General features: G+C 37.4%; 1 protein-coding gene across 2 annotated transcripts in view; it reads right to left on the bottom strand.

Annotated features, from left to right (window-relative positions):
* Nucleotides 1-409: 409 nt before the first annotated feature.
* Nucleotides 410-25,751, bottom strand: part of EDIL3 (EGF like repeats and discoidin domains 3) — a 265,674-nt gene continuing 240,332 nt past the window's right edge. For both annotated transcript variants that reach the window (XM_040541409.1, XM_040541408.1), the window contains 2 exons: nucleotides 14,550-14,705; nucleotides 410-4,502 (listed from right to left, as the gene is read on the bottom strand). In XM_040541409.1, the coding sequence (XP_040397343.1) occupies nucleotides 4,353-4,502; nucleotides 14,550-14,705 (306 nt within the window). In that variant the 3' untranslated portion in view covers nucleotides 410-4,352. The remainder of the gene's footprint in view (nucleotides 4,503-14,549; nucleotides 14,706-25,751) is intronic.

A 25,751-nucleotide genomic window follows, 5' to 3' on the forward strand; every position in this document is an offset into this window, starting at 1 on the left:
GGCTGCACCACAGACACTGTTTATCTTTATGGAAATTAATTTGCCTAAGCAGGAGTGCAGAAGAGAGGATAAAGACTGATAAATATCCCGAGGAATCTGACTCGAAGGAAATGAAATTGTCAGTTTACATTTCTGGTGCTCATTCAGACAGCAGCAAAGGTACAAAAATGTTTTTAGTCTCATTGAAACCTTTGCTTTTTTTTTATCTGGAAGAACAAAGGGAACACATTGAAGGGAGCGGATCACCAGGGTTGATTTTGCCAGAAACAAACTTACCTACCACAAAGACTCTGTGAAGGAATCCAGGAAAATGCCACCTCCTATCTCCGCTCTGCATTTGCTGCCAGTTTGTCTGAGATAAGTTGTATCTGCTTCAAGGGACTGCAATATAAGTGCTTCAAAAATGGCCTCATTTTTCAAAAGTTTTATTGTTAAGTTTAAAGACTAGACAAGGTCATACTGGTTTTACATCATCCTACATGATTTAAGTATATACAAAACCATTTGAATATTACACAGCTTGAAAGGTTGCAAAGGTCATTGTGTCCAAGACACTTCTGTACTTACTGACACATCAGAAGCCAGCACTGAATATTATAGTTCACATTTGTTGTATAGCAAAGATACACTCATTTAGTATCCTTAGTCTTCAAAACCCACACTAATTTGTATAGAGTCATTCCCAAAGAGAAAGTCAACCTCAAGACCAGAGCTAGTTAACACAATAAGCCCTTAGCACAGATAAAACAGAGCCTTGCACCGGTGCTTGATTTCCCAGGCTAACAACGTAGCACCTTGCAGAGCGGCAGGCAGGTGCCTACAGATACTTAGCTGGTTCAGGGTGAAATTTAATTAGGAAAACACTTCCACTCCTGTTAAATGTCATTGTCACAATTAATACTGAAGTCAAGGACCATTTCTAAGTGTTCTTCCATCCCCTCCTAAGGGGACATTCCCTGTACCCATGTCAGTTTTGGGGATGACAATTGCTTTCACTGTTGTGTTAGTTTATCACTTGTCCCTTATGTTAATGATTTTCATGCACACAGAGAGGAAAATAAAATTAAAGGGAAAAATTGTAACACCAAACCATATCTGACTCAAATCTGTTTTGTTAAACCTGAAGTAAATACACAGAAGTCAAGAATTATTTCAGATTTACACTGCTGACAGTAGGAGCACAATTTGTTACTATGGGTGCACAATACTATTTAAAGAAAGCTTGTTGGCAGCTAAAAACAATCTCATTGGGAAAAGCCCCAGCACATTGGCTGAAAGTGTAAGGGCATCATCTATATGATTTTTTGATAAATTATCAGAGCATCTTATCACGATGTATGGAGCTGTCTCTTCAGATTGTGAAGACTGCTGGCAGATGGAAGCTGACAGAGAGTGAAAGGATGAAATTACTCAACTCTAATGCAAAACAAAATGACTGTGTTAGGTATCATGACAACACTACTTTTATATGCAGATAAGTGGAAACAATCAAATTACAAACACAAGACAAATTAACTCAAAGCCAAAACTGATGTTGCAAAAGATGAACATAAAAAAAATATCTTGGGAACAAAAAATACAAAACAATTTTAAAATAACTTTGTGAACTAGGGGCTCTAATTTTCAGAAATGCCTCCCACTTTTTGGGTACACAGTCAACTAGCTAAATGGCTACATGGTGTTCTATAAATAAATAAAGGGTAAATTGCTCTCCCACAACTGAAAAATAGTTTTGGACATCTTTAAATACTGTGTGCTTCCTAAAAATATAAATATTCTTTTTTTGAGGTACCTGATGTGCACAACACGGGCACTGTGTAATGTAGGAATGCCCTTGTCCTCCATTATTCAGAAAACTTCTTGCTCTTTAGAAATACCCCGAGATTGACTTTCTCTTCAAAATTGCTCACTATGTTTGAAGACCACTTCATATATACATCATTAAGGAATGCTGTTAACACAGTTACAGACAAGACAGTAACAGTCTAGTGGCTTTTGTTATGCAGCACAAAGTAAAAAATAAAGAACAAACTTAGCAGTGTAGCACAGGACCTCAACATTTCTTACACATACTTTCACCTTTGTAAGACTGTTCTGTAGAAGTCTTTAAATGTCTAAGCCTTATAAAATAAATACTTGTATAAATACAGTTTAAGGATTAAGTAATTTTATAGAGAGGCAGGGTGTTCTGTTTGTTAAAATGTGACAGTTTAAGTGACGCTATCCGAAAACCGCCACCAATATATCCCCAATTCTTGTATGTAAAATTCCTGGCTGCTAATCTAGAGTCTTTCACAGTTAAATGGATTATATATTTCGTCTGTGGTGGAGAATGTGTGATTAAATGCAGGTTTTGAAATCCAAACCGTTTTGTTTCCAAAGCAAACTTTGCCCTTTGCAGACTGTGGGCCAGCTGGGTGTTTGTCTGGGAAGCAGGACCCAGGCTCATACTTCAGCGTTTTGGTTTCAGTGAGAATGTAACCGTGACAAAAAATAAGTTCAGTGACATTTGCTAAAACATGCAGCTGTATATATATATATTTTATTTTTTTCCCCCGCATCAGCATGTTATGAAATTAACAAGGTGACCCCATGTGCCATCATTTCTGGTAGCAAAAAGCCCCCTTGCTCCTTCTCCCAAGGTTTTTTTCAGACGCTGGTGCTACACTAGCATAGTCACGGAGAACCTAGCGCCTAGGGATCTGGGAGTGCCTCACAAGGTTGGTGTCGTTACCTCTGCCACTGGGGAAACGGAGGCACGAGGGTGAGGTGACTTGCCCAAGAGTGCCCAGCAGACAGGTACCAGAGCTGTGACTGCAGCACGCTTCCCCAGGCTCCTCTTGCACCTCGCTGCTCAGCCATCTTGCCTCACCAGCTGCTTCAAGGAGCCATGGCCGTGCGGCCAAGCCCACCCACCTGTCCTGTTTCCAAATTCTACAGCCAGGTGTAGCAATGCCCACCATCCCCACCTTACACTGATGCCCCAAGTGGTCTGCCCTGACATCAAATATCTAACTGTACCATTGGTGTCCTCCATGCCCCCTCACTGTTCAGTTTTCCCTCCTCAAACCTTTTTACAACACCTGGGTCCTTGCTGGCTATCCTGTTGTTCAAACAGCACAGTATGTATGAAGCATCTCTGCAGATGAAGCACGACAAAGATCAGCCTCCTCATGGCTCATCGTCTGCAAGGACACAGGTGGGAGCAAAGGGTACCAAGTGCCCAGCTTTGGTGAACGCCTACGACTTCTCTTGCCTCCATTCTTGGGAAGAAAGACATGACCAGGGTCATAAGAAGAGCCTAGCTGAGAAGGTTTCCCTGCAGTCAGGAGTCAATCCTCCTGTGCATCTTGTAGCATCTAATTCCCTCACCCTACGTGTGCTTCTGCACAGAAATTCAGGAGGTTTCTGAAGGAATTAATCAGGCACACAGCTCCATCTAGGGTTGTTCACTCCTGGGCAAGTCACCAAGGGGCTCAGGATTTATGCTGTGCCATGTGCTTGTACCTTTGTGAGTACTGAGGATGAGAAACCGCAGGTACCCCAGAGTCTCATCTCACCCTCCTTGAAAAAGCACACCTCAAGCAGAATTAATACATTTTGGCAAATTCATTAACTTCATAACATACTGATAGCAGATTTTGTTCTGTATACAAACAGGTCACCTCTTTCAGAGAAAACAACATTAAAGGTGATACTGAACAGAAAAGATGTTAGTTATGTCTACTGCATGCAAAATTGAGAAGGAAAATGGGTTTAGCTAGTTGCATGGACTCTGCTGTTGAGATGAAAGTAATGAAAGGTAGCTTGTAATATCACAGGTACTGTATTTTACAGTACCATAGAGTATTTTCCAAAATATATGTCATAAATACTGACAGTGTTTGATAGGCACAATTACTATAATGCAGTCATCCCCAAGTAAACTTATTGCTAAAAGCTGCAGTATCACTTTTTGCAAGTAAGATGACAGAATGATTTATGGAGAACTCGTCAGCCCAATGTTTCTAAAGCTGCAAATGAGCTTTGTCACGCTATTTCTCTTCCCTTGTAAAAAGGATGCTGCTTTTTTTTCCCTAACATGTTTGAACTAGTGTGAACAACTTAAAGGAGAGCTAGAAAGATAATTCCACAGCTAAAGGGACAACACTAACAGATTTCAAGAACAAAATCGGATTGGATCATTTAAAGGGCAGGCTTAGACCTCCTCGCGAAAGACAGTTAGCGGCCTACCATAAAATGAGCACTTGGTCATGAAAAACCCACTCAGCTTCCTACAGGCTTTGCGCAGTTTCTTCTAGGGAGGGACTGGTAGGTGTGTGGAGAGCTGTGAGGCCTGGCGGAGCCCCGCGTCAGTCCTCCTCTGTGCAGCCCAGCAGCTCTGACCGCAGGGTGATCCGGCCGTACCACGACCATGGGACGATGCGGATGTGACGGGCATAGATCGGGGGGTCAATGACGTTCTTACGGTGCGTGTCGTTGTCAAAGTTTCCCTGGAACACCTGGAAGGCAAGCAGCGAGAAGATGGGTGGCTACATGAGTGCTAAGCGATGGCTGAGTGAGCGAGGGGAGCCCCGAGACAGATCTCTCTTCTCCCTCTGACACCTGCTGGGTTCAGGAAGGGCTGGTCCTCTCTGCACAATTTTCCACATCCATTCCTAGTGGTTGGAGTTTTATAAGATGTCTGACAAATACAGGCCCAGAACCAGAACTGCATCCCTACTTAATGAAGGAATACGCAGTGTGTTTCTCAGAGAACAGGGAACAACGTCCTCTTAAAACACCAGATACCTGGAAAAATACCTCCATGAAATAATATCAGTGGGCTCCACAAGGAGTTGACAAAGCAATCCAAGTACCTGAAACTCTGCACAGTGGGGCCAAAGAAGAGAGAGGAACCCTGAAATCTGATGGGGCGGGTTGCAGAGAAATGACCCCGTGTATGTGTCCTAGAGGCTGTGTGGGGCCATGGCTAAGACCTGGGAATTTCACTGCATGACACTGAGGATTCAGTCCTTGGTTTGAAGCACCATTAACATTTACAAAATCAAACATCTTTTTACTTGGCATTTGTATCATGTCAAGTTAATCTCAGGAGATCCTGTTATTGTTTTGGATGAAATAACATTAGTAATTAAAGTTAAGAAGGATTTTTACTGTATCACTCACGAACGCAATTTGGATGCAACTGCATAAGCCATCATAAAGCTAGTGACTCTCAAGGATACTATCTTCTGTTGAAAAAAAAATACTACATGAATTAATAGCATTGGTAAGCAGTAAAGTTTGTGATTTAATTAAAATAAATCTTTACACAGTAGAATGCATGTTTAGACATTATTTCCATTAGTATGTTTTAGCCAAAACATCAGTGAGTTCCCAAACTCTTGTCTGTGTTAGAACAATGACAGGTTTTTTCCCCTAAAAGCCACAATTCAAATTCAAAGGCCACAGCATTCTTTTTGGCAAAATGATCAGATTTTCCTCCTGAGATATTTTCAGTTTATATGGGAAATGTTGGGTGTCTTCAAATGTCAGCTGCTTCATTTTCCATTTACAAAAACAGTATTTGATGGATTTTTAACTTGAAATGAGTGAGTTTCATTTGCATCAAGCAGAAAAGGAATATGAACCTTCTGCACAAGTGTTTATATGACTGAATTAGTGCATAATAACAATTTTCTTGGAAGTTCTTAGGAAAAATGTCAGAGGATGAATTCAGAAGAGGCTCAACCTCTATTTTAGTCCTTAAGCTTCTCTCAAGTGCTATTAATCTGGCATTTTCAACAAAACATGTACACTCCACAAGTGCTGCCCTTTCACAAGTGATATATTTCCCTGCTCGCCTGGCATCTCGGCATACAGAGTTGGGAGCATTCAAGTACCTAGCAGTTAAGAGAGAGAGATAAAACTGCAAGACAGACTGACCACAGAAAAAACAGCGCTGCGAGTCTAAGGGAAAAAAAATGTATTTATGACAGGAAAATTGTTTGTTGGCTGAGTACAGTCTTGATTACATAAATCAGCAAGAGCTTGGCTAAGATTGCTTCTGAATTTGAGTTTCATTTGTTGTAATGCAACATACAATAAAAGGCAGTAAGCTCATTATTAAAATGAGCGGCACCCCCCAATGTACAATCTGCAGCAAAGAAAGATTAGAAGTAGAAGGATTTTCATTTGATTTCTTGTGCATGCATGCAATATATCTGTTGGTATTTTTTTACCAAGCCAGACGATAAGCAATGCAGAGCTACAAATAATTATTGCTGCAGAGGTACTGGAAAATTCTCTTTTTTTGTTTTCCCCATTGAAGACTTATCTCAGAGATAACATTTTGACTAAGGCTTAGAACAAAAAACGTCTTTGTTTACCAGAAGAACCCATCTACAGCCCCCACATACAGCTATGCAAAATCCATACCCACATGCAGCTATGCAAAATAAATGAAAATATCTGATGCAAACCAAGCAACAAAGGAAAAAGTTGGATTATGCTATTTACTTAGAGCAGGAAAAGAAAACATAAACTCACATATGATGTCATTAGCATTTAAAGCCAAACTCATCTGTTTCGGAGGCTAATTTATGCAAATCTGAAATTTACCTTCCCTCAAAATTCAAGATCCAGTCTCAAGAAATTAACCCAAAGTGCCAGGTCAGAACAAGGATTTTAGGGAAATAAATTTATCAGAAAGTGAGCAGAGCTTTGCCAGCATCCACAAATGTGATCAGCAAGAAATACAACATTCCAAGAGCAAATGTATGGAATTTTTTGTTGTGGACTAATGACAAATTTATTATGGGAAAAGTATGTTATTTGTCATTCTTCACTATACCTCAGCATAAATTCACTAATGGAGTCAAGAAACTTGGAAACAACAAGGAGGACAAAGGATAAAAACTGTTCATCTAATTATTTGCAGAAAAAAAGCTATTTCTGTAGCCAAAAATATATATTTTCTTTATTTACCTGTTGTTTGTGGCCAAACAGTCAATACTAAATGAACTAACTAAGCAATTAAAAGCTTTTGAAGACCTGGTAGCCTCATACTATAAGCGATCGCTCCTCACTTACTAAGGTCATTTCTACAACACCTCTCTGAAAACTGTAATGGTTTATTAGCACTGAAGAAGCTCATATTGCAGATCTAATACATAGCTCTATGCAATTTTTCAGATGAAAAAAATGCCAAGTAACAAACAAAGCCAAGCTAATTATTAAGCAAGGAACAGAAAGCAAAGCGCAAGTCACTGATGTGGCAGTGCATAAAGCCTGGGCACATGCCCATTTTGAGTTCTGTGTGGGTGCAGATCTGGTCCTCTCATCTCAAATTCATCAGCAGAAGTGAAACACAGCAAAGCAGCAAGACAGTCACAACCACAGGAAGATGCCTGTTTGAATATTATCACATAGACTAAGCCTCTTGAGACTGGAAGGAGGTACGATGGATGTCTATAAAATCATAAATGGCACAGAGAAGATGAATCACAGACAGTATTGCACTGTCCCCTTCCAGTGAAATAAAATGAATGAGTCACCTAAAGGTCATGGTTCTCCACAAAACATGTAATTAAACCATGGCACTCTTTCTCACAATCTTTAGGTATTAGTAAAGACCAGATAAGCCGTTAAGGGGTGAGATCAGCTGAGGGCTGTTAAACATATAGGTAAAAGAGAGCTGGAGGCTAGGAAGATACACCAGGCATTATGATTTTTTCTCCTCCGGTTATCTGCTAGAGGATGCTCCCTCTCATGGAGGCAGGCCACTTGTGTGGACAGGGCTTCAGCCTCACCCAACAGTGGCTGCCACCTCACCAAGTGCCTGTGTTTGTAAAAGTGGGTTTAAGCTCCTAATTTTTGGCAATCATGTTTCAGAATGTTTTTTTTTTTTTTTTTTTTTTTACAGTGGGCACGTCTATTTATGCCAGTTTGCATACTTAAAAGGTGTAATTTACTAAAACATCTACTCAGAAGCCTCACCAAGTTTACACATACGCACCCCACACATATATGTGTAGCTCCTCTATAGCTTAGTCTCTCACAGCTGCTATTAAAATAAAAAGTAGGAAATATATGATAACTTATTTTATGATCAGTTAATGAAAAAAAAAAAAACAAAAGCCTGGAAAATGCATAACAATATTCTTTGCAAAAAGATTTTTGGAATTTAAACAAGTCTTGTTTACAACTGTGTCAAACAAGCAATTTGGTTGTCTTGTCTTTAAATACTCACTGAGATATTTTCATTAGAACTAAGTGTTTTATGCCATAAGCAACAAATCCAAATTATGACAATACAAGTTGATTCATCTTTTAAAAAGAAAACTGCGTGTATCTCTTATGAAGAATACTTTTAGAAGAACTATCTGGAGAAGAATAGCGTGTGAAAATGGAACTTATTAGAACCAATGCTTGCTCCAAATGTGGGGCTGGAGATCTGTTTTTATGGCACGTCCACAGAGCTAATTAACAGATGGCTGCAGTGGGGGAAATTGTGGTGCAAGGAACATGAAAATTCAGTGAGCCTGATTCTCCACAGAGATATTTCTGGATCTCATGTCTTGCAGAAACTGAAATTATAAGAGAAGTCTGCACTGGCCATAGCATTATAGGTTCCTGATATTTAGGGTAATAGCAGAGAACTGAAATTTTAACATGCAAGCCTCAGATGGTGAAGTCACTATACTGTCTGCTATACCTTAACTGTATTTTTTATTCTGTGCAGAGTATTTTATACAGGTTCTTGGACCAGTTAATCCTGCTCATATTGGAGGCAGAGTATTTAAAAAGAGTAGCCAGACATGGCTTCCACTGGAGTTTGCTTCATTGCGTTACATCTCAGTGGTATGACAAATAGAGGAACGCTATTCACTTCAAACATAAAAGAAGGCTGCGTGAAAAATACTTTTTGATAGTGATGTTCCACTATTTCAGAAATATTTTATTTTCTTTATTACCATTCACTGAAAAAGACTTGCTTAAGCAAGAAAGGGAATTTGCAGATTAGAACAGCACATTTACTTATTTCAAATTTTTTGTTCTTGGAGAACAAGAGAACAACACTACGAAGAGTTACAAGTGAACAACACCAGGTCAAAGATGGTGAAAGATGTCCTGATTTCTCACCAGAAAAAGAGCTGATGTTTTTAGGTATTTGACTGTATTTTAGAATGATTTGGTCCCATGAAAGATGCTTCTATAAAAGACTGAGCAGAGTTTTTTAATATACATGAGTACATGTGCAGATAGATATGTGTGTGTTTTATGCACCTGTGTTTATGTAGTGATTTAGAGGGGGGAAAATTACATTGTTCCTTTTCAGTTGGTGTGTAGAAAGTCTCTTTGGGTGGCTGTAGATCTACCACTTCTGATCTTAGCCATCCTTCTGCCCTTCTTTGCTGAGCGCCCAGGAGTGGCTGAAGAGTCAGGATCAGGTTGGCATGCAATGAATAGCCAGGCAAAAGTGTCCAGTGCAAGGACTGTTTTTTACATTTTTGTAATCTATGAATAAAATTATGTGTAACCTGATAGTTATTTTTATCTTGAGTTCACAATGGATACCAGGCGTGTAAAACATGTAAAGAATACTAACACATTCTTGTTATTTTTTTTCTACTCAATATATCTTCTGATGCCACTTAAATGGGAATTTTCTCCACTGCACATAGTTTGTGAGTGATTTACAATAGAAAGTTCAAAGCCAAGCAAAAAGAGAAATATTTTGAAGACCAAACTCCCTTCAGAAATGTTTACAGAAATTCACTTTGCTCAGCTGAAGGTAATAGGAGCCACCTGTAATTTAAACCAGTGGAGAATCTAGACTAAGGGCTTGAAAAACTTAGACAAACACTCAGAGGGACCCTGGGAGGCAAGACACAGTGTTGAAACATTGCCCTGATCTTGCATGGGGTCAATATATTGATATATGTTGTTTGTGCTCAATAGGGCTGTTTTGCTTTGTGCAAGCCTTATCATCAGTCAAGTTCCTCCAGGCAAAATACCAGGAAAGCACAACACACCATCCACACCACACAGAAAAATGAGCATCAGATTCTAAGCTGTAAACAAAATTTCCACTCTCCTTTATATAGAGTCACACAAAGACCAGTGAAACCTAACTGCCTGGTAGTTTCTTTTCGCATCTCAGGTAAAAAAAATCAAGTATAATGGAGATTTTTTCCCAGTGAAATTTAAAAAATAGTATTAAATTAAAATAAAATATATTATATTAAATAGGAGAATTAAATAATAATAATATAAATTATAATTTTAAGATTACTGCTTATCTATGTAAAATATGTGTGTTGTTTATAGGAATTGGATCTATCAATTTAAATCAGGTATTATTATAATCCAACATCAAAAAGAAAAAAAATAATAGCAGAACCTAGCAGAAACCTGGTGATCCAACTTCTCGTTTACATGTATGTTTTTGTCTTCTGTTCCTATAGCAATTAATGGGACATACAAAGCATATAGCTTATAACTTGTTCTTCAATTTGTCCACAAATACAGTGGCCGTTGTCTACCTGCAGTTACTCGCACATCTGCTGGCTAATAATAATCGACAATACTACAGCGTGCTAGACTTCCTTAGACTACTTTCACATATATACTCATTTTAAAAATCAGCCTGTAAAATGCCATTTGACTCTGCAGTTGGCCTTGAGTTACTTACAGCATGCCATGCAATTTATAAATCACATTTATAAATCACATTTGGAACGTGATCAAAAAAAAAAAAAAAAAAAGGTCAAATCTGGTTTGGTTGTCCTTAGCGTTGGAGGAATAGTGAGCTACTGACCTCTAGTTGAGAAAAACAAGATAGCTCTGGTCCTTTTCCTAAAATATAGTTTCTTCCTACCTGCCAACCAGCAATTTAATTTTTTTTGCATCTTGAAAAGAATAGGAAGAGAATTCATATTTTCAATGGATCTCATTCAAACTATTTAAAATGAATGACAGAACAAGAAAAGCATTGAAGAAATGTTTTTCTTTTTTTTTTTTTTTATTTTCCCCCCACTACCACTACCCTTTAGTCTGCATTCACAGAAGCTTAACATAGATGTGAACTAAAATCAATGGCAGTTGAAACAGCAGAAGGCAAACAAGAGCTGCAGGAGTCTGTTCTTGGAACAACATTTCCATTTGGAACTGGGCAAAGAAGAAAACTGAATACCACATTTCCTTCTGTTTGAAACAACTAATTTGTTGCATGGTCATCAAAGATATAGGCTGCAGGTAGTGCACTTGTGAGTACAAGATACTAGTTTTATGTTTGTTTGTTTGTTTTTCTGTTTTTCCCTGTACAATAATTTCACAAATAATGTAAAAAAAGAGACAGAAGTGAATAGTTTCAGGAATTCATTAAAATCTGCTGATGCATTTGGATTCTTTCAGTAAACTACTGAACAGTGAGATGATCAGCACCAGATAGGGTTAATGTGCTTTAAAGTCACTATATTCATCCACAAATCCTTATTTTCAGGCAGAAATAGCTCCATAATTTCTAGATGTGAGATATTATTTTCTTCTTGCAAAATGACACATTTGTTTGGACTTCAAAACTGGTTGTTTTTCCTTTATCTTTCCTTCCTTTCTCTGGGAGTTCTTGGAACCATCTTTCTCCTACACTATTGGATGTCTGGACAAGGATCTCAAGGATGAGTAAATCACCTGTGTGGGAAATCAGAAATCTATATATTCTATCCTTCTCAGAAGAAATTATTACACGCAGTTATTAAATAGAACGAATAAGGGTAAATTATGAATAATTTATTCTCACTGTTGTTGATAGTTGCCAGTGTCTACCTTTCATCTCCCTTCTGTACCTTTGGGAGACAGCAAAAAACATTTAAAGCTTCACTTTGCTGTGAAAACAGAGTTTCTTCTGAAATGTTCTTCCATTTTGGGCCAAACCTTACGTCTTTACTTAAGCAAAGGAAATTGGTATGGTTGTCATGAAAAGGCTCTGTTTTGACAGAGCATTGCAGGAAGAGGAAGAAGCAACCTTTCCACCTTTAAGGATATTTAAGCACTGGGCTTGACTGCTGATACTGTAAAATTTTCATCACTGGCTATTTCTAAGAACATACTTAATAATACTCAAGTGAAGAATGGTTTATGATATGAGCATTGTATCTTTGGTCAGGTGAAAGACAAGTAAATGAATTAAATTAGTCTTGACTTCTTAAGCAAGCAAGTTCAAACAAGGAAGAACTACTTGCACCTATTCCTAGGGTAAGGGACCTGGGGTTTGCTGAATCCCATTTTCTATTCAGAAGACCTCAGAGGGGATTGGTGGGAGAGGCCAAGAGGTACGTGTCCTTGTGATCTCTCCAAGTCTTTTCCAGTCCTACCTTGAATATCTCCAGAGAAGGAGATTCAACAACCTCCCTCCTATGAAGTTATGCCAAGTTCACTGACAGCTAGCCTTTTTGGAATGTTCTGAAAGACTCTGGATGACTTTTGTCATCTGAAAAAAAATTGAAATAGTAAAAATACTTTTGTTTAATGTTTGTGTATCAAAAGACCGAAGACTAGACTCTTACCCAGTGATCTTGTTTATTTTGTACAAATTAAAATTCAGAAGATATAATTTCTAATTTTGAGTTAGGTGAATTCAATTACATTCTGCCTTTAACTGCTCTTGATTTGTTAAAGAATCATAATAAGATGCATTTATTTTATTCTTAGGGATGTTAATTAATATGGGATGGGAGATGTTTTAATAAGACAATGATTAAAAGTTTTCCATTGTTCCTAGTGGACTGTGCATATAGCAATTAACAATCTACCTGATGATGAAAACAGAAAGAATTTAATTACTTTGGCAAATGTTATAAACAAATGTGGACTGGAACAGTGAGACTGCATTTTGTTTTAGATTTGCTTGTGACTGTTACTGGGTTTCTCACTGGAGACTGGAACACGGGTTTCCTTTTTCAGTAAAATGAATGCAACAGTTCAATAACAGAAGTTTGGCTTGGAGAAGACATTTCTTTCACAGTGGATCTTTCACTTCTGCTTTTAAATGCCAGGGATTTAAAATGGGATGTGTATAAAGCACTGAAGTGCCTATCTGTCGTTTATGTTGAATGCATTTACGGTACGTTTACAAAAGGTGAGTTGTTTCTTTCCAATTTTTATTTGACAACCAATTATACTAGACACATACCATAATCATAGGTGTCAGGACCTACTCAGTTGGATGGCTAAAATAGCTGATTTTTTTTTCCCGTTTAAAAAACCTTTAGAACTTGTTGGGGAAAAATCTCACTGAAGGATAGAACCACAGTGAGCTGCCACTTGGCTCCTTGTGACTTGACAGTGTCATCTTTTGATAATAATCCTCTTACAAACATAACATTTCTATGCACACATGAAGTTATGTACATATTTAACCCAGTAATGTAGGCTAGCTTCCACTAATAAATGACTATACATTTGATCAATCAGATAAAATCAGTGAAAATTAAGAGATGCTGCTATCTAACCCCTCATCAGCAGATCTGCTTGTATTCATGCAACATAGATCAATGCATATCAAAAGCCTTCTCATTACCTAAAAATAAAAAAAAAAAAAAAAAGAATTGAATTAACCTATATAAAAAATACTCTTACTCTAAGAAAAATAAGTACAAGTGGAAACATTTATTACTCCGATAATATAGATGTTAAAACCACCAGATATGAGACATATATGTCAGACATATCAGCCATCTGGTATTTTTATTAATGTATGTTTTGATTCAATTAGACATAATCCCACTAAGATATTTAATAAATAATTCACGTTTTGCCAGCTCTCTTAATGTATCCCTTAAGCAATGCATATGCATTCAGGTTTTCACAGTATAAAAGTGTTATACAGTTTAAAGGAAATGTATAATGAATAATATCCTAAATAACAAGAGAAAAATGAATTGCTTCTAAGTAAATCAGTCAGGAAACCTATACTTTCTTTACACCTCCCATTAAATGTTTGCAAAGGAAGTTGTGAAACATTTTATGTTTTGTATTCTTTTAATAGTGTAATAAAAATAATCTTTCCATTGGGTATTTGAAGCCCTAGAGTGAATAATTTCCTTTAAAAAAAAAAAAAAAGAGAGAAAAAAATTGCTAGGTAATGAGGTGCATTAAAGATGTGCTTCACAGAAAATTACAGAAAATAGTGCACACTTACAAAAATATGCACTGAGACACTGTTTTCAAATATACAAATAAACTGCTATTAATATACCTTCTCCTCTGGAGTTTAAGGAAGAAATAATTTCAATAAATGGAGAACTGTGAAGTTTTATGCCCCATATTTAACAGCATTAAATCAGGTGCATTGCACAGATAGGTATGACATTATTGCACTGTGAATGTCACTGTGTTATACAACTCTTTTTTATTCACCTTGACTTTTATCTGTGGGACCCTATGCATAGCAATCCCATAAAGCAAGCAGTGTGCAATAATCTACAGGCTTCCAGCACTGGAATTACTACAGGCATTACTACTCCCTATATGCAACCACAATATCATTTTTCTCTTTGCTTTACCTTATCCTTCTTTTGTTTTTCATCCTGGTATATTATCCAGTGCTCCCCATCATTACTGTAAGCAAGCTTGTAGGATCCCACAAACTGGACATGACCAAAATCTTTAGCTCCTTGAGTAATTATGCCAGTGACCTTTGTAGGGACAAGAAGGTCAACCTAAACAAAACAAGACACAGGAGAACATAATTAGAACAGTTTCACACAAAATCACATCACAAAAAAATCAAAACAGTGCATTGCTCTTTTAGGTGAGATGTTGGCACAATTTAAGACAACTTTCCTTCTCCCTTCTCCAGGTCAGTGTAATACGACAGAGAAATTCACTTCTGTATCACGTTTGTTACTCGTTGTTTTTACCACCTCATGGCACAAATGGGACTATCTTGTACTGTTTTCGATTGTGGTAGGTGCTACACACATTCCTAACAAAAGGGCAGTCTCCGCTGCAACACATTTGCGGCCAAAGAGTGTTCCCTGGTGCTCCAATTAATCAGAACACAGCATGCCAAAGGGTGATTCCCCAATTCCTTTCTATTTCCTTTACAATGACAGAGACTGTGCTTTATTAAGTCTTTTAAAACATTTGCTATCATACATTTCCTACTGAACTTCTCTCTTTAAGACTCATGTCTTTTTCTACCTCTAAAGCTCTAGCTTTTTCACTCACTGACTTTTTGGAGCTCTTTGTTTTATAATCAGAGCACAAATAAAATTCAAGGAAGGAATCTTAAAGCCTAATAAAATCTGGGCTTTCAAGTATCTCTCACATGGGTCTGCACATTTGTGACGAGTTTTTTTGCACCAGATCTCAACACTAAATATAAGAGATCTGGGCCAGATACCTTGGCTTAAAGTGATCAAGGAACAGAATAGAACAACAGAAATAAATTGATCTAATAACATATTTTTAGAAGAAGAATGGAGGAGTTCCCTATCAGAACTGACATTTTCTGGAAATGTGAAGGTAAAACTTCACATTTCATTCCCTATCCTCCTGCAAAGGATTAAGCCAGTAATAAAAATTAAAAAATAAAACCCAGAAAATAGAACAAAGGTAGATTTATTTCAGACAATGAATGGCTGTGAAGCAGTCGGCCTTTTTTAATATTGTCTGTTAAATCAGGCAAGACAGACTAATAGTAAAAAATTACAGTAAAATGACAGAATTGCTGAATTCCAAGAGAAGATGTGGGATATGTTTTTACACCAAAAAAAGTTTAAAAGAGAAGGCCAAAGAATTAAGGATCTTTGGCAGATCAAATTCTGAAGACCCAGTCTTGCAATTTTGGGAAACTGAAGCGCTCTGAACAGGCCAGATTTTCAATGAAGATGTAGGGAAAGGGGGAAGAACAGCTGTGAAAGCACAAGAAATTAATAGTGAGAAAAGAAGAAAAAATAAACACGCGTAAGAAGTCATGCCAATTCTTTTACGCTGTGGGTACTACAGTTTGAACCCTATAAAGATGAAAATGTGGAAAAGTGTAAGGTTGCATTTTTAAGAAAAGAAGATGAATAATTACTGTTCAGAGCAATCATACAAGGAATACTGGAGACATCTGCCCCAACACTTGAAGACAAGTAGCAAATAATGAGTAGGAAATCCTTTCCAGAAAAGGCATAAATTAGAAGCTGAGAAAACATGACAGTAAATGGAAAATGGCATTGCCCAGAGATGGTCCAAGAGTCTTGTTTCTACCAAAACAAGGGCATTTATTGCCATCCAACAGCAGCAAAGTTCCTCAGAGGAGAAACCCAGAACCCCTGGAGGGTTCCTTCCATTGGAAGGAGAAACTATTTTTGTTTTCTCTTTGCTCAGTGGAGACAAGTAGGGACTGAACCAGGGATCCCTCAGAGCAGCAGCCTGCTTTGGATGCTCTCGTAGACTGCTTCCTTCCATAAGGAGCAGAGGAGGCTGGCTTCCATGGGCGAAGTGGGCCTCTGGGAGCTAAATACCGCTAATCAGTTGAGTCTTTTATGAATTAATAAACACCAGTCTCCAGACCTTAATTCCAAATATTTTTTGGAGCTGGAATGAGTAGTCTGTTTTTCAGAAAGGCTGATCTAGTAGAGAATCATTAATTTGACCACACTTTTAGGCCGCATTTGCACTAAATTTCAGAGTCAAATTTAGATGCTGTTTATAAATAATTTTGACATTAATGTTTTCCAAGTGTAACTTCTTTTAAGCAGAGGATGTTTCCTATACTAAAAGTTAATACATCTCCTGCTAACATGAAAAAATGCATCCAAAAAACCAGTTGCTTATTTTTAAAATGTCAAAAGGTATGTAAAAGAATTTCACAAATATTTATTTTAACATGGCCATGACATTCAGAGTATTTCTCTTCTCACCGAAATTCAGAACAAGAAAAAAAGTCTTACTCATATTCAGGGGATTTCAGAGGTAAAATCACAATAAATCTTTATTATCACCCAGATCCAGAGTTAATAAAAATGTCCTAGTAACAACTGTTCTGTGCTTACAGGACATATCTATTGGCCTTGTACTCTTGTTCAGAAAAATGATGTGGGAAGCTGAAAAATAATTTAGCATGTTTTTTTTTTCTTTTTTCTTTTTTCCTCAAAGACTTGTTACATAGTAATATGTAGAATATGTCTCTGTGTGTGCATGTTTGTGTGCATGTGTCTTATATGAAGAAAAGAGAGAAAGTAAAAAGAAGGCATTAATAGATAGGGTCTTATCTACATCTTGACAGTACAGATAATAGAAATTGCTGAAGATGGAGAAAAAGAACAAAAGGATGCACCCACATCTTTTTCTTTTACTTTAGTATCTTATTTACTTGTTTCTCCATAAGTCAATAAGAAACCTTTGTGTAATAAAGACTCCTTTTAACCCATAATTAAAAACAAAAACAAACAAAAAGCTGTTTTTACTGTGTTGCTTTATTACCTCCTGGAAAGGGTTATAACACCCTTTCTTTTCATCCTTCCTATTGAAAGTACTTTGGAGCAGAAAGGTGAGAAGAATTTACCCCAATTTCTAGGGGAAACATCTGCATTAAAATAACAGAATGTCAGAACTTCCCATCAGGATGCAGCACACATTTATTCAGTTAGTGCAGATTGCAAGTAACAGGCAATCAAACAAATTGCCAGGGAGAGAAGTTGAATTAACACACAACCACTGTGTGCTCTTCAAAGCTGAATGTGATTAACCGGATCAGAATGTGACTTTGGCTTTTTTAGTGCAACAGAATTTAGAGCGAGGTGGAGGCAATTAGTCTGCAACTGATAGGATCATTAGCTGGTTACACGAAGAACCATGGTGTACAGTTTAATCTACATTCCTACAAGCAGCTGATCAAAATGCAGTTTAACATCTTGTGTCTGGAAGAACTCTCTTGGGCTATAGCTGCTTCCTTTGTAAATATCTATTTCCGACCTTGCTTCAGATGTTAAAGATGATTTAGTGTGATTTAGAGAATTTAAGAAAAGTGCAAAGATAAACCCACCTGAATATGAAACATTTTTAATGAACCACTACATGGATGTGCACCGTGAACTGTGTGGCAGTGTGCAGTTAGACACAGAGTGACTAGTACTTCTATTTACACTGTAAGTAGGTCTGCTTGATCAGGGGACAAGTCACACAAGTGCTCTGTCCCTGCTGTGAGCGGTCCAGAGCTAAAAAAACTTGACTTTCCTTACCTGTTTCTGCAGATGTGCTGAATTTTCATATAAATACCTTTGAAGCTGGGCTCTTAGAGAACTGCAATTAGATGCAGATACCTTCAACTTGGCAACACTCCCTCCTCCCAAGAGCAGGAACATAAGGATATGACACTTTTAGACTTTTGGGAACAGCTGCCCAAAAGCCAGTTTGGATTGGCAAGCAGTACAGCATGCACTGTGCTTAAACACAGTTATAATGCTTCTGGACTCAAGCTGTTCCTCGTGGCAATGGCTTGGTTATCCATTACATCAAGAAACTTGGTACATGTGGAGTCAATGCACTACAAAATAGCTGCTATAGCTCTCTGAATATTCCCTCCTCACTCCCAACACACTTTTTCCCTCTTTTACATACTCACTATTGTAGACTGGGAAACCCGTAGGCACAGGTAGCCTACGTTTATATGGACAAGCAGCAGAGTGCAATGGGTGAAGATATGCAAAGCAAAGCAATTGATATTTACACCAGGATGCCTACACAGTGTGTGCTACAGTGATTTTACTTCCAGCTGGTCCGGGCAAATTTCTGAAGCATGTCTTTTGGCTTAATTTCATCTGAAAAGAATCTGCATCATGCTCTGTGATGCTCTCTGAAGACACTCCATCATGTAAACCAAAGTATGAAAAGTGGAGACAATCTTAAAAAAAATAACTCACTTCCTTGTCTACATTGCAATGTTAGAGAAGAAGAACCCTCAGAATCCAGGGGGCACTGGGTCCTATTAAGCAATGAAGATAATGGTGAGGTGGCTCTCAGCTGACCTTCAGCTCTGCATCTAATCACCTCAGCATTTATAATCTCAGCTTCAATTCTCAGATGCAAAGGAGAGAGATGAAATAGAAGATCTCAGGACTGGTGAGAGTTAAGGTGTTGGTTAGTTAATCTGTCTTTTTTAAATAATTATTTAAATAGCTCATTTTAGTCTGCTCCTTATAAAGATGTTTCTGCTCCCAGTATAGCTAGTCCCATGCTCAGTTACCTTTGTGTTTTTGTGGGCTGTTTTTTTTTATCAGTTATCGCCAGATAACACAGATGAAGTTCTGGGTTTCCTACTCACCAAATAAGAGTCCCTTGGAGTAGAAGTACCAGGGATGAGAAGGAAGAAATCTGGGTCCAACATATCTGAGCATAAGGGAAACACTGGAAAGGTGTTGCCAGTACCTGCCTGTAAAAGACTGAAAAAGAAGGCCTGCATGGCCTTCTGCATGGCATCTATGTCACCATGATGCAGAGCAGTCTATCATATATGCTTGCCCTGTGAGGAGGTCTCATATATTTTCGTATGCTTAAGGTAATGTTAGACACTCGTGGTTAGCACCTGCATATCACCAAGACAGTCTAACGCCCTTAAGCTCTCCTGTGCAGGTTCTCCACTCTTCATCTAAGACCTTGATTCCCACATTTTTTATGGGAGAAACTGGCATACACAGATTGTTGCTATATGCACTGAAGCCTACAAAAGAGAGTGAAAGGCTTGCAGTGTCTACACCATGAAGTTAGAATTGCAGCTCTCCTTATCGTATTGCACCGGACTTAAGACATTCAGCATTCGCCTCCATGCCCAGTCACTGGAGATAATAGGAAAATTGATGGTGTTACAGTACCTGCTGCAGATGGGTGACATCTATATGCTACTAACAAAATTTCAGCAGCACGTCTTGCTTGTAAACTATGAAGCTTAGCATTTCAGGCTGTTTTCCAAAGGTTCAGATTAAAAAAAAAAAAAAAAAAAAAAACACAAAAAAGAAACTACCCCAAACTACAATCCATCACACCTAATTGCATGTAAAAACTTCGAAGAGAAAAAAAAAAAAAAGCAACTACACATCCTTGGTTTATTATCAGGATTACCACTGCAGATTCAGAACTAGCAGTTTTGTCAGTATAAACATTTAGATATACACTATGAAGGTAAGTATTTATTAATTTAACTTGAGACAATTGCAGTACAAAAATCAGTTACGAGGCAAAAGGAAGTGCTCTAGAAGAAGCCATAATAATTTGATAGGAATAGGCATTTCAGTGCATTTTCTTTAATATACATCTAAAAAGGAATTTTATACTTTCAAAATGAAATAAACTACAAATGTATTTACATTTAACTGGGGCCATATTACTTCGTATATGTTTAAAATTAAAATTCTACTCATGTACCTAGGTGGAAATGGGTTGTTTTCAGATGAAAAAAGATTAAAGAATGCAATTCTTTTTCTTCCTAAAAATGTGGTGTTTGTTTTGCTTGCTTCTTTCTCAATTTAAGTTTAGACTTCAACGTTATTTTAACATCATGCTACTATATTTTTAATAGCTCTAGTCCTGTAGGTTAAGGTAATAAATACAACTATTATTTTATTATTTACTCAGATTTGCCTCTTCTTAAAGAACACATTTCCTCTGAGTTGCTTTATAACTGCAGCAACTGCATATAAGAAGCAACATTAGAAAGAATACCATACACCTTCATCTCTCCTCAGTACAATTTAAAAGCTAGAAACTAGGGTATGAGGCCTGTTGCTTGAAATCTGCATGGACTATCAGAAAATAGATTCCACACTGTTATTCTGAAATCTGGATGCATAAAACATACACGAAGGAGCTCACAATTCATTTCATTTCCATGAGAAACTCCTCAAGTAGCAGCTACTTCTGACATTGTACAGATTGTGTGAATCCTTCGTTAATGTACTTACGTACTTGGTAATCGCTATTAGGTATAGGTATTATGGGGAAAGGTATAGGTATTATGGGGAAAAAAGGAAACAGAATACCTGAATTACTATATTTTTTCAGTGTTTTATGAAAAACATTCAGATAAATAATCTATATGATCCACCGCACAGCCAGTTTAAGAACAGCATCTGTTTCTTACAGAGCAACATTTTATAACCACACTTTAGTAAACCATGACCAATCTCATTTTATTGATATCTTAAATGCCAAAATGTAATAAAATAAAATAAAACTTTAGCCTTAGGATCTGGATTTTTAAGAGCAGCAAGGGGAGCTGCTACCCATTTCCTATGGGAACCTAACGCAGTTGATGTTCTGAGGTCACAGAGGCCCTCTGGTAATTCCTGCCTGCAGCACACATGGGATAATGCTGTTTTCATACTGATCCTGCAAACTGGAATGATTTCTGTGAGTGTTGGTAACTCCCACAACTTATCAGAGGGCATTCGTGTCCTAGTAGGAAATGGCAATACCCAGCATATCCAGGCCTGAATGTATTCTGAAGTAAAAGAGAATTTAGCATCAAAGTTATAACATCAGTGATGATTAAATCTATAGTCTTTTCTCATAACGTTGAATGTTTCACACCTGTGTACAACAGTAATTTTACTCAAAATGTGATTAGCGGATTTTAGAAAGGATCACAGTTTGTTGCATTTGTCACTGATGGTCAAGAAACCATTCATTAAACAGCAGTAGCCTTCGTATCTACTTTGTAATATTCAAAGCTTACCAGTCCTTGTGAGGATGACAAGAGATTTAAAAATAGTCCCTTAAATTACGAGTGATTAAGCAGGCTCAGACATCTGGTAGAGTTAGAAGAAGCTTTTGGGTTGCATTACAGGACACTTTTAAAGAGTTGATAAAAAAAATTGTAATACCATTCTGTGCTAGATGAATCAATTGGAGTTCTTGCAGGAAAGCCAAGGACAAAACAGCACTTAGTCATTTAAAAGAATAAAGAGGGGAAAAAAAAGTATGAATACAATCATCGGTAGTTCATGATGAACTACTTACTGAACACTGGTGCAAGCCCCGACTGTGCAGTACAACTCACTTATCCCAGCACCTAGTTCTGGCTAGAAATAGATATGTAAATGTGTAGAAATTTTCATTTGCATTCAGTTCTTCACGTAATGGTACATGTCTTTAAAGGCAAAAGAAGTGTATAAAACTGGATGACAATAAGAAGTGCCCTTCAGCAGTACATTTCTGGAAGATATAATTTAATGTAGTTATTGCTCTACTAATTATAATGATGCTGATAATTTTTGGTCAGAAGTTTTTGAGTATGACTGAAAATGAAAATAAAACACAGGAAAGAACAACTACCAAAGAAAAAAATGAATTAAGAAAAATATCAGTTATTTCTCTTTCTGTTTGTCTTTCCTCCTATGAACAAGGAACCAATCATCCTGAGATGCCAGGTGGGCGTGCTCTGCTGTCTTTGGATTCCGAGAAGAACAAGGAATTCTGCTCCCTTTCCTTATTTTACTAAAAGATATCTCAAATTGATGAGCAAATTTATTTGTAAGATTTCCTGAATGCCTGTCCTGTGGGCTCTGTCCCATCTGGGGGTTCCCTAATTTTCTACCAAAGACCACTGCAGGGCATCTCAGGTGCTGGAGCTGGTAAAACAGCAGCAGATCCATGGGAAATGCACACAGGAGAAAACTTGAGGAAACGTGGTCTATTTAACAATAAGCTTCAGAATGACACCTGATAACCTGAAATGTGAAGGATGAGGAAGTTAACATTTTATAGCAGCACTTCGAAACAGCATAAGCTTTTCAACAGCAATCAGTAGAAATCTAGTTATTTCAGATTTCATTTGTCTTGAGGCATTTGTCAGTGCATTACGGGTTTTAAACTGAAATCAAAGGCTTGTGATGCAATGACTGGAAAAGCAAAATCCTTCCTTAGATTTGAATTACTGCAACTTATGCTCAGTTTTCAGTACAGAAAATGATGCAACACCTTTTATTGCAGGACTGATAAATATCTTTGTAAAATGTTAAGATCATAAATGGACTCACCTACACATGAGCAGCCCATTTTATTTTTAAAATGAAAAATAATGTTGGTAATATGGAAGTTCATTATTCACCTGGTCGTTTTTTTCTCAGCTGATTAATAACGTTGCAAATATATTCTGCAGTATATAAAAGTGTCCCAATAATCTATGAGTATGCAGGCTATAGATCAACAAGTAAACTAAAGATAAGATTGCACACAAGATACTGCAAAGTGACTAATAATTAATATAACTAGTGAACTGTTGAAGTACTAACAAAAATCTGCCTGTAAGCAAAGTTGAATCTGTCTAGAAGATAAGTGGGTTTGAGGCTGAAAGTTCCTCCTTGTTTTTAAAATCTCTGAGTGTACGACTCTTACTTTTATAAGAAATGAAGCCAAGACAGCATTATTCAGCCATTCTTTTTAAGAATGACTTTGCCCATCTGTCAGCCAGGATTATTATGCATAACTGGTTTCATACAGCTATGCTGCTGTAGCAATAAACTAAAAATGTCAAAATTGTGCTACAAGGCTTTGAAAACAACAGTGAGCCCCCCCGTCCACCTCCCTGTCCCTGCAAGTGATAGGACAGGCTTTTGTTCCCAGTGATACACTATTAATAACCTGCAGAAATAAAGAAAATCAGTGCACTGCAATTTAAGAATGTCCTTTGGTAATATATATATATGTATTTAATTTTTAGTTAGAAAAGAATTTTTGCAGATTAACAGAAAAAATCAAATTTCTTCTTACTTTAAGACTAAATCACTTGGCACTTCTGAGGCAATAATCATGTGATGTAGTGGCTTGAATACAATTAAGAGGCTTAATAATCTTCATTCTCCAGGACATAAGAAAGATTATCTGTTATCAGTCGAAAGGACATCCTGGAGCTCCTATTAGAGCTTCATAAACAGACCTCTGGTCAAAATAAGAATGGGCTACTGGCAGGATGTATCCAACCCTGGTACTCAGTTCTGTCTGTGATCTGACACAGGTGTATATTCTTGGCTTTCAGAGCACCCTGTAACGCTTATCAGCTCTCTGCACCTACCGCAGAGTGTGTGGAAAGCACCAGGCACAACTGATTCAAGGGATTAACACATTGCTAAAATTGTTGACCAAGCCTAGAGTTATGGGGGAAATTATTGTCCTGTGTCCCCTAGGTTTAAACAATAAGCAAATCACTTTTTACTGAGATAAACAGAAGGAAAAAACAAAAACAAAAACAAAATGTCCAGAGAGAAATGAGACAAGAAATTGTGCTTTTGAAGTAGTTGATGTGTATCTTGGCCACTAGGCCCACAAGGCCTAGTTCAGTTTCTGATCAGGGTAAGAAAAAGTAGGGTTGTGAGAATGGACTTCCACATTCCAGACAAAAGTGACAATTCAATAACTTTCATTTTTACCATCTATGTCATTCTAGAGCTAAGAAACCTTTCCTGATGAAAGCTGCACAATAACTGGTCGATAGGGCAATATCACACAAATTTTCAATGAGGAATTTCAATCAAATGAACTTCCAAACAGTTCAGACACATTTTTTATTTATTTATTTTTTTTGCATCCTAGTCAATATGAGAACGTAAGAAAATGTAATGCAAAAGATTTTCTCAAAAATATATCCATCCATCTCAGGCTGCTACACAACCTTATAACAGGATTTTTGATGTTTTTGATTAAGCTAGGAAGCCTAGGCTCTAGCTGAATGAGGTGTGAAACAACTTTCAATCTGAGGACTTTCCACAAGTAACACTGCACAAGACACTTCCAGGGTTATGGAAAGGATTCTGCACCATGGGCTCTTCTTTTGCCACCACCTGTGGCCACCTGTGGTCAGGCAGCAACCAAGGCCTCAGCCGTTTAAGAGTCGTACTGACCAGTGGACCTTCTGGCAGGTCACCCACACATTTTCTAAGCCTGCTTTGTCTTTTGTACCCTTGTCTCACTCACCTGCAAATGGTTCTTCATCATGCTCTGCAGTGCCTACACTGAAGAAAACAAACAAACCACACGTACATTTTTTTGTAACTTAAACCTAGAATAGGCTCCTATATGTAAAGCCTCTCTAAACCCCTCTGAAATAAACAGAAGGAACTTAATGATCGTTAGTGGCTGTTATAAAGACTCTTAGTGTCTGTGACATACCACTGGAATTTAATTTTGTAAATTATTATTAAAGTATTAAATTGTGCTACCACCATTTCCAATATAGGTAGCTAACCTCATGCTTACTGCTTCCTATGCTTAACATACAAAGGATTTTGATGTCAGCAAGTGTTATGCCATGTTCACACTGAGTAGGTTAGTAAAAACACTTTAATCATTTTTCAATATATGAAGATAAATTAAGTGACAAAATTCCCTGGCGGTACTTTGGCTACACCTAATTGTAACTAATGTTTTTGAAAAATAAAAAAACTACTTTTTTTTTTTTTTTTTTTTTTTTCTGAGCCAAAGGCGGAAAAAGAGAAATATATAGCTCTGGCTAGAAAAGTCAACCTAGTTCTTCCGAAGACATAACTATTTTCTATAGTAAACAAGGTTCAAACCCAAAGAAAACCTTTGGGATTTTGAAGAATATCTGAAGCCGAATATTTGCAATATTCTACATTTGCACATACAAACAGGCAACCCCTACTGACATCTGATACAGCTAACAAAGAGCTACAGACAAAGCACTGAGGGTAAGGTCTGGTCTACCAAAAAACAGCAGAAAGGTAGGAGATGATCAATTAATTATTAATGAAGTTGAAATC

This window comes from Cygnus olor, chromosome Z (genome assembly GCF_009769625.2).
Source record: "Cygnus olor isolate bCygOlo1 chromosome Z, bCygOlo1.pri.v2, whole genome shotgun sequence".
NCBI classification, from domain to species: Eukaryota; Metazoa; Chordata; class Aves; order Anseriformes; family Anatidae; genus Cygnus; species Cygnus olor.